This window comes from Euprymna scolopes, chromosome 31, assembly GCF_053919585.1.
Source record: "Euprymna scolopes isolate OS-2025 chromosome 31, ASM5391958v1, whole genome shotgun sequence".
Taxonomy (NCBI): Eukaryota; Metazoa; Mollusca; class Cephalopoda; order Sepiida; family Sepiolidae; genus Euprymna; species Euprymna scolopes.
Genome location: NC_136512.1, coordinates 2,327,833 through 2,345,793, shown reverse-complemented (window position 1 = coordinate 2,345,793; position 17,961 = coordinate 2,327,833). Strand labels below are relative to the sequence as shown.

General features: G+C 32.6%; 1 protein-coding gene across 2 annotated transcripts in view; it reads right to left on the bottom strand.

The window, feature by feature from the left end:
- LOC145255587 (TELO2-interacting protein 1 homolog) overlaps positions 1–17,961 on the bottom strand; it is a 90,675-nt gene that overhangs the window by 13,598 nt on the left and 59,116 nt on the right. For both annotated transcript variants that reach the window (XM_080114065.1, XM_080114066.1), the window contains 6 exons: positions 16,822–16,882; positions 11,027–11,219; positions 6,039–6,175; positions 3,785–3,950; positions 2,565–2,669; positions 1,171–1,428 (listed from right to left, as the gene is read on the bottom strand). In XM_080114065.1, the coding sequence (XP_079970191.1) occupies positions 1,171–1,428; positions 2,565–2,669; positions 3,785–3,950; positions 6,039–6,175; positions 11,027–11,219; positions 16,822–16,882 (920 nt within the window). The remainder of the gene's footprint in view (positions 1–1,170; positions 1,429–2,564; positions 2,670–3,784; positions 3,951–6,038; positions 6,176–11,026; positions 11,220–16,821; positions 16,883–17,961) is intronic.

The following is a 17,961-nucleotide window of genomic DNA, read 5'->3' as shown; positions in this document are numbered from 1 at the left end:
AAGTACATTATTTTTTTTAAGAAGGAAATAAATTTAATTGTAAGAAAGAAATATTTTTTTTTTCAAGAAAGAAAGTAATTTAATTATATGAGAGAAATGTTTTTATATTTTTCAAGTGTATTATTTTCTTTCAACAAAGAAATAAATTTAATTGTAAGAAAGAAATATGATTTTATTTTTATTCAACAAAGAAATAAATTTAATTATATGAAAGAAATATTTTTAATTTTTTTTAACAAAGAAATAAATTTAATTGTAAGAAACAAAATTTTTTTTTTTCAACAAAGAAATAAATTTAATTATATGAAAGAAATATTTTAAATTTTTTTTCAACAAAGAAATAAATTTAATTATATGAAAGAAATATTTTTATTTTTTTCAACAAAGAAAAAAGTTTTTTGTATTTTATGCCTATCCATTGGTCTGTCATCTTTAAGCTTGAAATAATACAGGTTGCCCCAAAATTAATCATCCATTTTGATACTAATTTATATTCTAAACAGATAATTCATTTTAGGACACCCTGTATAATAAATTCCCAGTCTTTCAAGATATGACCTTTATGATTCAGACAAAATATAAATAAGTGATTTTTGTCCAGAATTCACTCTATCTATAAAAAAAAAAACCCATAAACAAAGAAAAATATTTATGATGTATATACTTGTGACAAAATTAAAATGTCATATTCCAAAAATCATATAAATTTATCAAGTAGTTTTATTTTTAAATATGAAAATCAAATTTTACGAGTATCTGAGAAGTAACTCTTGCTTAACATTAAAAAAAAAAATGTCAATAAACAAAGGGAGATAACTCAATAATACCAGATTTATGCCTATGAATTCCTATTAATCGCTCAAAAATAGTTTTCTTTATGAAAATAAAACTACTTAATCAATTTACATGTTTTTTGGAATATGATAATTTTAATTTTGTCATGAGTACATACTTCATACAGGTTTTTCTTTATTTGTTTTTTTAATATAGGGTGAATTCTGGACAAAACCTTTATTTCGGTATAGACCACAGACTGGTCATTCCCATAATTTACTGGCTATTCAAAATGAAACATTGATTTTGTACAAATTTTTCTTGTTTTTTTTTTGTTTTTTTTACCATCGGGATAATTCTGGACAAGCACCAAATAATTTTATATAAAATATTTACTTCTAGAATTATCGTCACATGATTCGGTGGTGGAGCCTTTTCTTCTTCGTCTTCAGCATCGTCAGTTTTTTCTGTCTGGGACAAAGCTGGAGTCCAATCCATTTCGGTTTTTGACGCGTCATCATTTTCATCAAATTCTCCCGCCGCTGTCCGCCTATCTTTGTGATACTGAACGAAAAAGTCGACCAACCATTTTGTGTTTTTAGAGTCCAAAGATTTGTCAGCATCGACCATGACAGAATCGTGCTCTACAGGTTCCTGGAAAAAATAAAAATAGTAAAAAGAAAACAGTAAAAAAAAAAAAAAAAAAAAAAAAGACACTCAATCAAACAGAAGAAAAAAACTAACTAAACGAAAACAGAACTAAACTAACTGAACGAAAACAGAACTAAACTAACTAAACGAAAACAGAACTAAACTAACTAAATGAAAACAGAACTAAACTAACTAAACGAAAACAGAACTAAACTAACTAAACGAAAACAGAACTAAACTAACTAAACGAAAACAGAACTAAACTAACTAAACGAAAACAGAACTAAACTAACTAAACAAAAACAGAACTAAACTAACTAAACAAAAACAGAACTAAACTAACTAAATGAAAACAGAACTAAACTAACTAAACGAAAACAGAACTAAACTAACTAAACGAAAACAGAACTAAACTAACTAAACGAAAACAGAACTAAACTAACTAAACGAAAACAGAACTAAACTAACTAAATGAAAACAGAACTAAACTAACTAAACGAAAACAGAACTAAACTAACTAAACGAAAACAGAACTAAACTAACTAAACGAAAACAGAACTAAACTAACTAAACGAAAACAGAACTAAACTAACTAAATGAAAACAGAACTAAACTAACTAAATGAAAACAGAACTAAACTAATCCTAAATATGTAGTCTTACTCCTTCTTTAATTCAAAACGTTAAAATCTTCCAAGAATATAAAAACATGCGTTTTAATTCCCTGGCAAAAGCAATTTCAAGTTATCTTTATTGAAGCAAGTAATGACCTCCCTGATAAAATTGTCTCTGAGATGGGTATATTTGCTGATGACACCATGCTTTATAACAGGCATGAGAGGAAAACAAATGAATGGATATCTAAGGAAATGGCAGAAACACTACCTCCAATCTCTGGTGAAATGGGGATATTTTTGGGAGGGAAGATTTTTAATGTAAAAAAAAAAATCAAACAAAAGGAACAGTCATGCCGTAATTCATAAAATATGACACGGATAAAAAATTAGCAAAAACTTTTGTCGTGCCTTAATTTGTTGTAGTAAAATCAACCGTTAAAATCTTCTTTTAATAATCATATTTGATCAAACGTTAAAATCTTTTCATCGATTTGTTACGGCTGAACATGAAAGGAGAATTCACCTGTTCATTTGGGAACCAATGACTGATGGCACGGCAGAGTTCATGCAAGACTTGCATGAATGTTGTAACATAAACGGTTTGGTGATCATCGAGGCACTCCAAAATCTGGAAGCAAAAAAATAAAAGTTCTTTACAAAATCAAAAAAGCAAGATCTTGGCATTAGTGTTGGGATTTAGTAAATGTTGCAGATTATTTATAATTTCATTTGTTCATGATATTGAGTAGTATTGGACAATTAACAGGAATCAGAATTGGGAATCGTAAAAATCAGAATTTTTTTGGGGGGAGAGGGGGTATCAGATTTGGTATTGGAATCGGAAAACTTTGTATCTAATTTTTGAAGCCAAAAAATTATTCTTTTTATTGTTTGTTTTTGTTTAAAAACAAAATTTTCAATTCAAAAGCAACGTGGGGAGAGTGGCAGCCTGTCTGACTGGATCCTCTCATCAACCAGGACCCTCGTTGAAGAAACAGCCAAGTTCCAAAGACTAAACAAGACCCAGAGCAGACAAATCTGGTGACTTCGTCGTCGAAACGTTCCATCCCTCTGCCTGTTCTACAAGTATTATAATGGTGAATGCTCTGAAGAACTGCAAGCACTTGTGCCCCCACGACGTGAACACCCTCGACAGACCCGACAAGCTGCAAAATCCCACCCCCACACTGTAGAGATCCCTAGATGTAAAAGATCCTTCTACTCCAGTAGTTTCTTCCCCAGAACTGCTAGACTTTGGAATTCCATTCCGGGTCACTGCTTCCCCAACTGTACTGACATGCATAAGTTCAAGTGCAACGTGAACCAACATCTCGCTGCCCTAATCCCTACATAGTACCCCAGTAGATGTTTCCCCTGATAGTAGCCCCCTACACCAAAGTGGCAATGTGCCTTGTTTGGGGTGAAAATGTAATAAAAAAAAAAAAAAAAAAAAAAAACTTCACTCGCTGGACGTTGTTGAAGAGAAATTAAACATGATTTTTAATATTAGGTGATTGGAAATAGAATTGTTAATTAAGGTGTGATGATGACTGGAACAAAAGGCGTAAAACGTTCAATATATTTTGAGTTAATTTACAAACACTTGAGGAATGTGAGCGAGTTTTATGGACAGTTTTTCAGTTTGCAACAGTTGGTTGCTCGGACCTTTCATCTTCTGACTCTGCAACCCTGTTAATCAGAGCTTTGTTTTCTTTGCTATATTTCATAAAGTCGCTTACTTACATTCGTGATTGTGTCTTGGATGAGTGGAAGTAGCTGGCGGTGACCAAACTGCAGAATCACTTTCAACACGATAGGAGCATGAGGATTTTGTGGCAAATGTTTCAACCGTAATGTGATGTCGTTGACCAAATAATCAATATTTTGCTGAATCAGATCCTCTATATCCCTAGACGAAAAAAGAATATAACGAAAAAAGAACTCAACGATAAAACAGATAAATAAAAAAGAGGTGCAACCAAATACTGGTCGTGCACGAAGGCGGATAGCATATTTTATTAGGTTTTTGCCCAGAGGAGACAGTTGCCTTTAATCATTTTACAATTACTAAACTACCATGTTACATTTATACACCCTTATCCTCGAGTGGCCTTTGGGTCTTGATAAGTAGTGACTCACAAGTAAACAAAACAAAACATTAAAGTTTTATATGCAGAAGTTTCGATATAAAGTGAAGATAAATACTACTATTAAAAACCATCCGACTTTATTCAATATTTTTACAAAGTTTGTTCCAAAAGTAAAGCCTCCTATTTTATTTTAACTCAAAAAGTTTAAGAGCTATGAAGACGGGAATAGTACCATTAAAACTAGCAACCTTTTTTTGACCCAGAATTTATTTTTCTACATAGTCACCATCATTTTCAATGCACTTTTGCCAGCAATGAACGATGGCTGTGCATGGATGTCCGTAGCGCACTTTGTCATAGAAGGGCTGTTCCAAAAGTAAAGTCTCCTTTTTTTTTAACTCAAAAAGTTGAAGAGCTATAAAGACAAGAGTAGTACCATTAAAATGAGTGACCTTTTGTGCCTTAGAATTTATTTTTCTACATAGTCACCACCATTCCCAATGTACTTTTGCCAGCAATTCAATGACGCATTTCTGCTTCTGACGCATGTCCATGATAGGTATTGCTTTCTTAGTCACACATTGTCAATATGTAAAACAGAGAGGTGAAACTTTCAGGTCATGAATGCATAAGTTCAGTCATCATAACATTGTGATCCCCTCTAATCCAATCGGGTGGAATAAAAAATAGGAGTCATTACTTTTGGAACGTGCCTTGTAATTACGTTTTTTATCAGATTTTTAATGAAACTTTTTAATTGGACACATCTTTTATTAGGTGTTTTATTGTCTACAAAATTTATGAGGTGTTTTGTTGTCTACAAAATTTCGATATGGGCTGAGATGATGGTGTTCATGCAGCATATTTACTGATGCAAGTGATTTCCTCGGACTTAATCTGAAGACCCCGACGAAAATGTAGATCAACATATAAAAATAAACTGATTATTTTCATTGAAAAATGTTTATTTAAAAAAAGTTTTGGTTCTTGTACAGAATTCACCCGATATTAAAGAACAAAAATAAAGAAAAATCTGTATGATGAACGCACTCGTGTGATATAGTAAATCTGAGCACGTAGGAAATATCAGCAGCAGCAAAGGATGGCTGGCTTGCGAAAAGATTAGCAGCAGCAGCATTAGCTGAAAAAAGTGCATATGCAAATTAGGAGGTGTGCGTGAGTTGGCGAGACAAGAAAAAGGATATCACGTGCCCGAGAGAGAAGAAAAGTTAACGTCAAAGAAAACGGATAAAGGCTAGAAGTGGCTGGCTGCGGTCGGCGTGAGGTCAGAGAAGAAAAATGTATACCCAGCCAAATGGATGTTGGCAGGAGACTTTTAAGTGGTGTTGAGACGGAAGAACAACGGTAATAAATGCTTTTATTAAAAAGGAAAAAATGCTGATCTGGATTTATTTATTTTCTTTTCCTTTTTAATGGTGCATGACAGAGTGAAGGTGTGAGAGAAGTTTGAACTGTAACAAGCACAGTTCAAGCGTAACGGCAATGTTACACTCATGATCAAATGAAAATATCATATTCCAAAAATGATGTAAATTGATCAAGCAGTGTTATCTTTAAAAAAAAAAAAAAAATTTATGAGCATCCAAGGAGTGACAATCTCACCAACGAGTAAAAAAAAAAAAAAAACCCTTTAAAATCAAAAAGATGTAACTCAACAAAAATTCAAACTTACTAGATTTATGTTGTAATGCCTAGGAATTCTCATTAATCGCTTAAAAATGATTTTCTTTATAAAAAGACAACTACTTGACCAATTTATGTGATTTTTGGAATATGATATTTTTGTTTTATCATTCGTACGTACATCATATAGATTTTTTTTTTATTCTTGTTTTGAATATAGGGTGAATTCTGAACAATAATTTTATTTTGTAGAAAATACTTACTTATATCCACATGAACCAAAGATGCTGTCAAGGGCCAAATATGCAGTGTTGCTCAAATAAGCGGAACAATCACCGAGTTTCTCCAACATTGGATACAAAACGGTGATCAAAAATGGATTAAAATCTTTCTGAAGAATCTAAAAAATAAACAAAACAAAGAAAATATATATATATATATATATATATATATATATATATATATATATATATATATATATATATATATATATATATAAATTATAACAGTATAGCTACATTCCAAGTCCCAAATATTTATTTTTCTTACCAAACAATTCTTTCAGCATTTCAAAACTTTGGAACGCATGTTTTAAACATGCTCTGTTGTTATTTTTAACTAACATTGAGCTTCTAAACTAAAAGTATATTGCTATACACAAAAGGGGAAATATAATTAAAAAAAGCATATTTTACCAGAAAAACATGCACACACACATACATTATATATATATATATATATATATAAGCATATCTTAGTGTGAAAAGCATATCTTAATTTACTTTTATTAATATTATTGGAATTTTCCCTTTTCTTTTCTTTGTACATATTTGTGAATTATTCCATGGATTTCGGCCTTTTGGATTATTTTGGACCATCTTCCAATTATGTGATTTCCTTGGATTTTACTTGTGCGAATGGAAACTCAATTAACTTTCTTGGAGTTATATTTATGGATTTTACCGTCATTGGATAATTTACCTTTCACCAGACTATCCATTCACGTGTAATCACCTTTTTCTTCACCATATTCCCTCTGCTTCACTTTTTGTTATCAAGTAAGATCTTTGACTTACTTGTTGTTTCATCAAATACTTTTGTATGCAAAATCCAATCCCGTATTTTGCTAATTCCTACCCTCTGATGAGAAGGAAAGTATTTCTTCGAAACTCTGCGGATTAAGGACTATCCACTTATTAAGTGTTTCCTTTTCAGATTAAATATGTTTTTAACTCTTTTTCAAAGTGTTTTTAACATATTTTATTAACTGTTTGCTCTTTATATATATATATATATATATATATATATATATATATATATATATATATATATAAGAGAAAGAAAATTAAAGAAAATTAAAGAAAATTAAAACTGTAAGTTGAAATTTACCATCCAAATTTCATTCTAAAGCATTATTTTCACATTTCGGATTGTTTTTATGTTTACATTTCCAACATTTTTTTACTTGTTTTTCTTGGCAATTTATGAATTTCGGTTTCACTTAATGCCTTAACTAGCAAATTCTAACATTGCTACAAATATAATTTGCTGATTTCTTTCCATCCTCTGATGAGAAGAATAACAAGAATAGCATTCTTTGAAACTCCACGGAATAAGTACTTTGTAAAATGTTTTTGGAGTATTCAGTCGAACAATTCATTTTGATTGTAAAGTTCAAGTTACAGTTTTAATTTTCTTTCTCTTATAATAAGCTCTACTCTCTATTGCGTATTGAGCTTTTTTATTCGGTTAGGATTAAATTTTCTATACATAAATACTATTATTTATATTAGTTTGAAGTTTACCATTGCGTATATCTGGTAAACACTACATCTTTTTGATTTCATTATATATATATATATATATATATATATATATATATATATATATATATATATATATATAATTATTTCCACAGCCAGACAATGTCGCAGCTCACAAGAGTTATGACAGCCAACAAACCGGAAGCCCAAGACTCAAGTTTTGCCCTCATTTGGGCTCATCAGTTGGACCCATCCGAATTCAGGATTCGAAACCTGAGCCTCTTGCATACGAGGCGAGCACTCTACTAATTGAACAAATCACCACACACACAAGAAAGTCTATTAACTAGCACAGATCAAGCAAACCGCGGTGAAAATCTGACAGTGGAATGAACCTACTTCATCTCGAACAAAGGATGTGATCATCTCTATCTGCTATAACCCAAGCCGATGTTTCACAAGTAAGAATTTTATACTCGCTAAGGATGTCATCACGGCAAGCTTACCTAGCGAGCAATCAACAATAGAACGTTCAGAATATAATAATTTCCACACCTTTATTGCTGATTATATATAATCTGAGGTTATTGTTTGCCAGAGGTGAAGTAACCAGTAAAGTTTAATAATGTGTGACATGACCGTTCCAGGGGGTGATTGGGCTCCTCACGGGGTGAGATCAAGACTCCCGAATGCTGGAGAAGCCGGGCAGATATGATTTCCTTTATTCTTTAATTATTGTTTATGTGCCCAGGCAATGGCAACAGACCTTGCTGAGAGAAAGATTCGATTTGTAAATTTCATTGTTTTATGGAAAGGCGACAACTCAATGTCACTTTGAGAAAAGGTAACAAAAACTATAAAACATATTTTTGTTTTCGATGCCAACGAATGATGACTCAAGGGTAGAGGAGAAATGTTTAGCCTTTGAGTAAAATTACCCCGAACCAAGATTTTGATCATGAGAACGGCACCTACAATCCACAGGTGCAACCGGGAAGATAGAGCCTCCCCTAGGGGTTACGTAATTAGACACAATTGGTCTAAGAAGCGGCCCCGGCTACCCCTTACCTCACTATATGAATGGATCCCAGCATCAAAACCGCCAGAATCGAGCTGAGTCTTGGAGAGAATCAAACACAGTCGAAGAGTTGCCACACCTCCCTCTCTTCCCGCATCATTCAACCGCTATACCGAGAGAGAAATTGATCTATTTGGGATTCAGCAGAGTTTGTCAAAATCAACATTGAACTACGAACAATTGTATATGACTATATATATTGTATATCTTATCGTGAATTTAATCCGTAGAATAGAGAATAGAGTTTGTCTTTCTTTCTTGTGAATGAGATTGATTCACTTCTAGCACGACAGATCGACAAAGCAACGGCACATCAACCCGATTGTGAAATTAAGACCAACCAAATCGATTTACGTGTCCTGCCACACTGAGATACCTTGTGAAGGACGAAGGATGGGTTACATTTGGTCCGTGACCGAGGATTGTCTCTTATGTGACAAAAGGGATCCACTAGGAAGGGATCACTTCACAGGATCACAGAGGTTAATACAAGAGTGCTCAATACCGAAGTAGAGCAGGGTATACTCTTTGTTTTTACATTGGTAGTAATATGTTGCTACACAGTCATGAGCATGTTTCGGTCAGCTAGTTACTAGTACCAATGGTTACTTCAACATGCTCTCCTTGATCACTGTACACTCATTAACTTTTATTTTCGAGTGGCTTCTGGGCCATGATAAGTGGTGATCCCTTGGTAAAAAAAAAAGTCTTGTTGAGAGGAGACTGTAAACTTTTTTTTTGGATCATAGTTTTTTTTTATTATACTTTTCTTTTTTTAAATACAAAAAAATGTGCAAGCGAATGGACATCTGTTCCTTTATAATTTGTATAAAAAATATTCAGAAAAAAAAAAAACAATGTGTTGTGTGTTGAATTTTCATTGAAAAAAAAAATCTAATTTTTTTAAATTAACTCTTTTTAGATTTGAAAGGTTAAAAAAGAATTTGCTAAAAAATTGTTTTTAATTTTTGTCGTTTTTTGTTCTATTTTTTATTCATTTTATTTATAATATGTTTTAATAGTTTTCAACTACCGTGGAATTTCTGTGGATTCTGTTAGTTATTATTATTATTATTATTATTATTATTATTATTATTATTTACTCACTAGGAGTAATCACACAGGCCGTCATCAAAGATTTCTCTTTGAGAACAACTTGTGGCATTCTCTAGAGTTCAAGTGACAACAAGTCTCCCAAGATTTCCAGTACTCTTCACCTCTTTCGATAACCTTTGCAGATGAATTTGCGTTATCATAACAGCCGCTTACCATTGATTTCTCATTGGCGGTGATCATTGGTCTTCACTGGAATTTAGGTGGCAAAAACCTCTCCAAGGTCCCAGTCCTCTTTGCACTCATCCAACGGAGGTCTAGTTAGTGCTTTCTCTCCTCGGTCTTTCCATCCTCTTTGACCCTTCTCACTTATTTGATATGGCATCAATTTTTGGTGACACACACACATGAAAAAAAAAAATTGGGGGGACTTGGATGCAGGGGGGGGGGGGTTAATTTACAATTATACAATTTCAGTTTTCATGATTCCATATGATATTCCTTGGTGTTTTACATCGGTAGCATTTTCTATTTGTTCAGTTCATGTGTATTAGTCTCCGTATTCAAGGGTTTTCCTTAATATTTCAACCATTTTCATTACTGTTATCTGTTGTATCTTCTCAGACACCCCTTTGATTCCAATCTCTCCCAGTCTCTTTTCAAAGTTTTTCGGTATTGTTTCTAGCGCTCCTACTATTGATTGAGATTGTCGGACTGACTTCCTCATCACTAGTGACATATGGCCGAGTGGTCCTAGACGTTGTATCAAAGTTTACAGTTACCCAAAGGTGCTGAGTTCAATCCTGAACGAAGGCAGTGAAAAAGTAACATTGGAAACAGAGAATCAGCAACTATGTCCCAAAGCCTAGCTGGAGTCCGAACACGGTACCCCCGTAATAATAATAAAGGGTTGGGTTCGAGACTCCTAACAAACCGTTCACCTGACGAAGGCCGGAGGGCAAAACGGCCGAAACGTTGTGACAATAACAACCAAGATGAGGAAGTCAGTCCGACAATCTCAATCAATGAAAACAACTCATCTCAAAAATACAGACAATTTCTCCTACTATTAGTCATGTTATCTTGACTTTTTTCATCTTCCATATTCCTTTGAGCTCTGACCAGTTCAGTGTATTATTATTCTTATTATTATTTTCAATACAAGAGAGGAATGGGCTGAGCAGAGGTGAAAAAGAGATGGAAGTGACAGATGTCGAAAAACAAGGAAGCGGAAAAGAGAAAAGGACAGATTAAGAGAGATAGAAGTTTTAACTTGGTATTTTTTGTGGCCATGAGCAACGCCAGGTAGCCTTGCTTGTATGAAATAAAACCTTGGAATTTGCTGAATGATACTTACTTTGGCGAATCCTGCAATTCCTTCAAGGAAAAGACATATCTGTAGAATATTGGCGTTGTAATCATAGAACGTTGGCTGCGTTCTGTTGTAGAGTACCAGGGAAAATTGCCCCTCGGCGTGAATGGATTCTCTCGCAACGTGAGATGTAACCAGGTTAAAGTTATTGGCACATAAATATTCATCAATTAATGAACTGCAAAAAAAAACATATTTGAATAATTTGTTAAAATGGAACAACACAAAAAAAGTTTGTTCGACATCATCATCATCATCATTTAATGTTTCTTTTACATGTGGTTTTTTTTTTTTTTTTTACACAGTGATCACCACTTATCAAGGCCCGGAAGCCACTCAGGGATAAGGGTTATTGCAAGTACATTACGTTAGTGTGGAGCTTTGATGAAGTGTTTACTTAAGGGGGCGGTTCATTAGGAATTTGTTAACATTGGACTTGAAGACATCCAAGTTGTAGTCCGGAGGGAAGCAGGCAGACGGAACAGAGTGGTTGATGGCTTTTATGAATTGACTTCAACACCTAATGCATCTTTGTAAAAAAAAAAATATTTTTTTAATAGAAATCTGAATCTCTTTGAGTTTTTCAGACATAGCTGTAATGAAGAGCAAGCCGACAGAAGTTAAACAGGCTTTCTAGTGCAGACGGGATCAAGGGGTTGAACCAAATCAAACTGGTTGACACGGGCTTAAAACTGAAATAACCTGGTACATTTTTAGTCAACCAGTTAGTTCAGTTTGAGTTAAAATTCAGTTCAAGTTTAAAGTTGACAGTTTGAATCTGAGAGACACAGTCGCCAGTTATTCTGAGGAACTTCATGTGGAAGTGGCGAGAGGTAGTGTTGCATGGCAGATGAACTGATAGAGAAATTCCCACCCTCCTTCTAAGGATAGGCAAAGAACAGGGACGCGACATTTAACCGTGAAACAAATAAAGTTCTAATTGTCTTGCGTTGTTGATATGAGGTTTTGTACCAGGGAAGCCCACACAGTCAATAGATGCGGCGGTACGTTCGGTTTCATTCTTATAAATCCGTCAAAAGGGTTGATATGCAGTAAAGTGAACATTCGATGCAATATAAGCGGACAATAAAACATAGCTTTTTGTCTTCACATAAGGAAACTGCATTCCGCTGATCTTGACTGGATTAATATAACCATTTTTTTTACCTGAAATTTCTTACAACTTAAAGCTTCTCTGGATCGATGTTGCCAGATTTTGCTTGCAACAACTATATTTAATATTCGCAATCAAATAATTTTTCTTTTCTCTGTGATTAAGTTATTTCTTTTGCCATCCATTTTCAGATCATTTTTTCGATTACAAGAAATGGACCTGCACTCAAGAGTTTTATTTTCCTTGTTTAGTAAAATCAAGATATAATGTGCAATGTACATATCCCTAATAACCCCACTTTGCAACAAAATCACACCCCTTCACTGTTGCGGTCCCTAAATGCCAGAAAGGTTTCAACTCTAATAGTTTCTTCCCTCGAACAGGTAGATTTTGGAATTCCCTTCCTACTACCTGTTTCCATGACTGTACTGATATGCAGAAGCTTAAAACCAACCAACATCTTGTTAATCTTTCCTAGTTCTAAATAGTAGCCCGTATGTCCAAGTGGTAATATCCCTTGTACAGGTTGAACGTAAGTAAAGAAAACAAACAAAAAATGCTACTAAACCTTATGTGTGGAATTCTTATTCTAATTTTGCTCAAAATTCACCACTTGATATTTTATTCTAGAAAATTATTTAAAAGTTAATGCTTATACATAAGGAGTCTTAAGAAGAAATTGAAATTCGAGGAAATCTTGCTAAAATTGGCGTCTTATGACTATAAATCAAATTTAATATAAATCTGAAATATTTGAACTTTCAAATACACATAAACAAAACAGGTGTCAGCATGGGGAAGGCAAGAACAGAGATTTTTAAGAAAAGCACATGTGTGTGCTAAGAGATTTTGAGAAAATAATGAAGTGCGTTGTTTTGGAAACACCATGAATAAATACATTTTATTTGTATTTAAAAAAAATGTAGAGTTGAATTCTGAAACCCATGAAAATAGTCAATATTGAAAATGAGTGAACATTTTAAAAATAATTCTGAAATGAATGCAGGTATTAATTATCTGCAAATGTTATTTTTTTTCTTTGGAAAATGAACAGGTTGCTTATTAAGCATATAAAATACTGATATAGATGAAATTAGTTATTATTTGAGTATGTGCTTTTTTGGAGGAGAGGGGTGATTTTTTTTAATATGTCACTAGTGGAAAAAATGTGCTATTTTTTAAAATAAAGTTTCCATAATAAATTAAGATTTTAAAATAAATGAAACCAACGAACAGTTTATTAAAAAAAAGATTACGCCTATTTCCAGAGAAAATTTCATGATTGTTTCCACTTTACCCCGAGTCAGACTCTTAAAAAATGAAAATAATAAAACCTAAAATACAGAAGTGCCACAAGGTGTGCTTAAAATGATTTTGGGTGCTTTTGCAGTCTAGTGGATTTTAAAACAAACACATTTCAGATGAAAACACTATTACATACTTACGTGTCATCTTGCAATTAGTATAAATTCCAAAAATTACGAAAAATGATCCAGTAGAAAAAAAATTTAAAGTAAAAATAAAATGTATCGAGTTTATTGATTGATAGAGTTTTATCGTATGCTTAAATGTGGAAAAGTTCTAAAAAATCCACGGGAGGTAACTGCATTCAATTATTTTGACAAAAACTAACTTATCTCCCTTGCTTTTAATTAATTGTAACTAGTGGGCCCTGTGGAAATTCCACAGCAGCATCTTTCATATGTAGTATATTACTGCTGGGCATTCTGTGGACGTTCAGCATGAATGGAGATTCCATGATATTATTGTAGCCCTTTTGTTAAAACTGTAAAAGTATTTATCTAAGTAATCTGGTTAATGTAGTGTCAGAATATATCTGGTTATTGCGGTTTATCTCCAATATCCTTACAGGAGTCTATAACATATTTCTATTGTATGGATGCCCAGCCAGAACGGAAATCTCACGACATAATTATACCACGTATAGACATAAAAGATGCTAATCTTGAATCCTAGCCAGAAGATCAAGAAGGTATATTTTGGTTTCACGGATGAACCAAACGCGACATTTTTTTATTTTAATTTTTTTTTACATTATATCTTTGGTGATCAGGAGATCCTATTTATTAAAAAGGAGAATAGAAGGTGATAACGTACTATGAACATTAAATTAGCGTATCTATATACTAATTTAATATCTATATACTAATTTAATATCTATATACTAATTTAATATTTATATACTAATTTAATATCTATATACTAATTTAATATCTATATACTAATTTAATATCTATATACTAATTTAATATCTATATACTAATTTAATATCTATATACTAATTTAATATTTATATACTAATTTAATATCTATATACTTATTCAATATCTATATACTAATTTAATATCTATATACTAATTTAATATCTATATACTAATTTAATATCTATATACTAATTTAATATTTATATACTAATTTAATATCTATATACTAATTTAATATCTATATACTAATTTAATATCTATATACTAATTTAATATTTATATACTAATTTAATATCTATATACTTATTCAATATTTATATACTAATTTAATATCTATATACTAATTTAATATCTATATACTAATTTAATATTTATATACTAATTTAATATCTATATACTAATTTAGTATATATATACTAATTTAATATCTATATACTAATTTAATATCTATATACTAATTTAATATCTATATACTAATTTTATATCTATATACTAATTTAATATTTATATACTAATTTAATATCTATATACTAATTTAATATCTATATACTAATTTAATATCTATATACTAATTTAATATCTATATACTAATTTAATATCTATATACTAATTTAATATCTATATACTAATTTAATATCTATATACTAATTTAATATTTATATACTAATTCAATATTTATATACTAATTCAATATTTATATACTAATTTAATATTTATATAATAATTTAATATCTATATACTAATTTAATATCTATATACTAATTTAATATTTATATACTAATTTAATATCTATATACTAATTTAATATCTATATATTAATTTAATATCTATATACTAATTTAGTGCTTGTAATATATTATCACCTTCTATCCTCCTTTGTTAATAAATAGGATCTCCCAATCGAACACTTTATAATCTGGAAACCATGACACACGTACATACGAAGGGCGTGCAATAAGTAATGCCCCTGACCCACTTTTCATAGCAGTAGAGCAACGAAACTTGGCACAGTTATTAGTCTTTCTCTACATAGGAACCACTCAGAGTTATGCATTTCTCCCATCGTTTGATGCAGCTCTGGAGACCATTTTGTAGAACACCTCAGTGACGTGACTTCAGAAATCAAGGCTGCATCATCTGGGAAACACTTTCCTTTCAGAAACAACGTCATGGCTGGGAAGAGGTGAAAGTCAGAGGGTGCAAGGTCAGGAGAGTAGGGAGGAATGGGGAGGATTTCATAACCACACCCCCATGCTTCTGATCTGGCGACATGTGAGTTGTGGACCGGATCGTTGTCCTGCAGGAGGAGGGTACCTTTGCTGATCTTGCCCCGCCTCTTGATTTTGATAGCTTCCCTTAATTTCCTCAAAAGTGAAGCATAATAGGCTCCTGTAATTGTGGTACCCTTTGCCAGGAAATCTGTCATCACTACTCCGTCCTGGTCCCAGAAGACTGTGAGCATGACCTTGCCAGAGGAGGGCTGCACCCTTGCCTTCTTTGGAGGTGGTGAGTCCAAGTGCTTCCACTGCATTGACTGGGCTTTGGTCTCTGGATCATAGTGATGGACCCAGGTTTCATCCTGTGTAATCAGTCTTTTGAAAAACTTTGATTCATCTTCTTGGCACATCCTTGAGCACTCGACGCATTCTCGCTTCTGGAATGGTGTGAGCAACCTGGGAATCCATCTGGCAGACACCTTATGTATATGCAAATGGTCATGAGTTTCCACAGACCCTGTACTAATCTTGACATCTTGGACCATTTGGCGAATAGTAATGTGCCAATCTTCCAAAATGGCAGCCTCAACTTGACGGACAGATGCCTGATCAATGGCAGAAGGGGGGGGCGATCAGGTCTGGGAACTGTTTCCACAGACTTCTGGCCATGTTTGAATTCATGATGTCAGCGTTTTACAAGGTCATATGATGGGGCATTATCACCATAAGTTTCTTTCATTTCATCAAAAGTCTCCTGTAGTGTGCGTCCTTTCAAATACAAAAACCGGATCACTTCTCGGCATTCAACAGGCTCCATTTCACACCTGACTCAGTTCAAACACCTGTAAAACAGAAACCACAATTAGTTCAAAGCTGTAATTTGCCACATAACCCGTAGAGATATAAATCATTGCACATGCAAAATTTCAGCTACATCAGACAACTGGTAATGGGTCAGGAGCATTACTTATTGCACGCCATCATATGTTAACGGTACTACAGTATTAATAAATAGATGCTGCCATTTTTCAAACTAAATGTCAGAATGTAATTGTGAATGCTTTTCTGTTAAAAATACATCTAGAATATCTACTAGATCAATTCTTATTATATTGTAATAATGTTTCCACCTGAAATGCGTTGCTTTAAAACAACACTAATCTTCATAAACACAAAGAAAAAAAACATATATAACTTTATATGAATATAAAATTGTTTGGTTACCTTACTATGCTAAGTAATTCTTGCCTATCACAGTCTTCTGCTTTTGGTCGATCAAAACCATCTGATAAAAAAAAAATGATAATTTTAATGACATTTAAACTATACATTTTTTATACTTTTTTAGAAACTTTTTTTTTACTTTTTTAATACTTTTTATACTTTTTTATATTTTTTATACATTTTATATTTTTAAAACTTTTTATATTTTTTTTTTGTATTATTCTGATTATTCAGATTATTGTTCTCATCTTGAATTTTATTTTCACACTATTTTGGTCGATGTAACCTCCGTCCTTCTTCAGGTTTATCTTGTCAAACTCAAGAATCTTTTTGTTGAACTTGGAAATCAGCACAAAATTTTGAGCTGAACCCTTTACATCCTTGACCCCCAAAATCAACAGAGATTAGACCATTCCTATAATGATCTGGTCCCTGCTGATTACAGTGTAATGCTTTGCCTTCTCTCTTTGACAAGGGTTAGTTTATTGCTAATCACCTGAGGCACATGTACTGGGGAATAATGACGGGGTTGCTCAGACACTTTTTGCAGGTTAGAGTGCCTCTCTTCAGAAGCGCTGACTTCTCAATCCCATTTTTCAACCCTGGTGTCACAATTCTTGCAGTGGAAGAAAACTAAATCCCACATTTACTTAATCCATAATTCATTTCATTTATTTAAAAATATTTCGTCCGCAAACGTGGCGTAGTGGATAAAGTATGAGGTAAAATTCAGTTTTAAAGTGACGCCTTTCTAGAAGTTGACGGTTCAATCCTCAGTGCGGGAGACACTCAGAATTGCAAATTACTTACGACTTCTATTCAGTCACAGTTGATAGAACGAGTGCATACTAACTCCGTGGATTAAAGAAAGGGTTCTGTTTTAAAAGTCTTTGCAGATTTCAGAGTTCAATAGAAACATTCCAGAGTTTGACAAGATACACCTGAAGAAGGTTGAAGGTTACATTGGCTGAAATGTAGTCCGTGGGGTTAGGGTTAGGGTTGAAATATAATCCAAATAATCAACCTTCATCTCAACAATTCAGAAACATAGGTTAAATAAATCTATATATAAAATACTAAGCCATTTTTGTTTGCATGTATGTTATCAACTTTCACACACATTAAAAAAAAATAAATCGT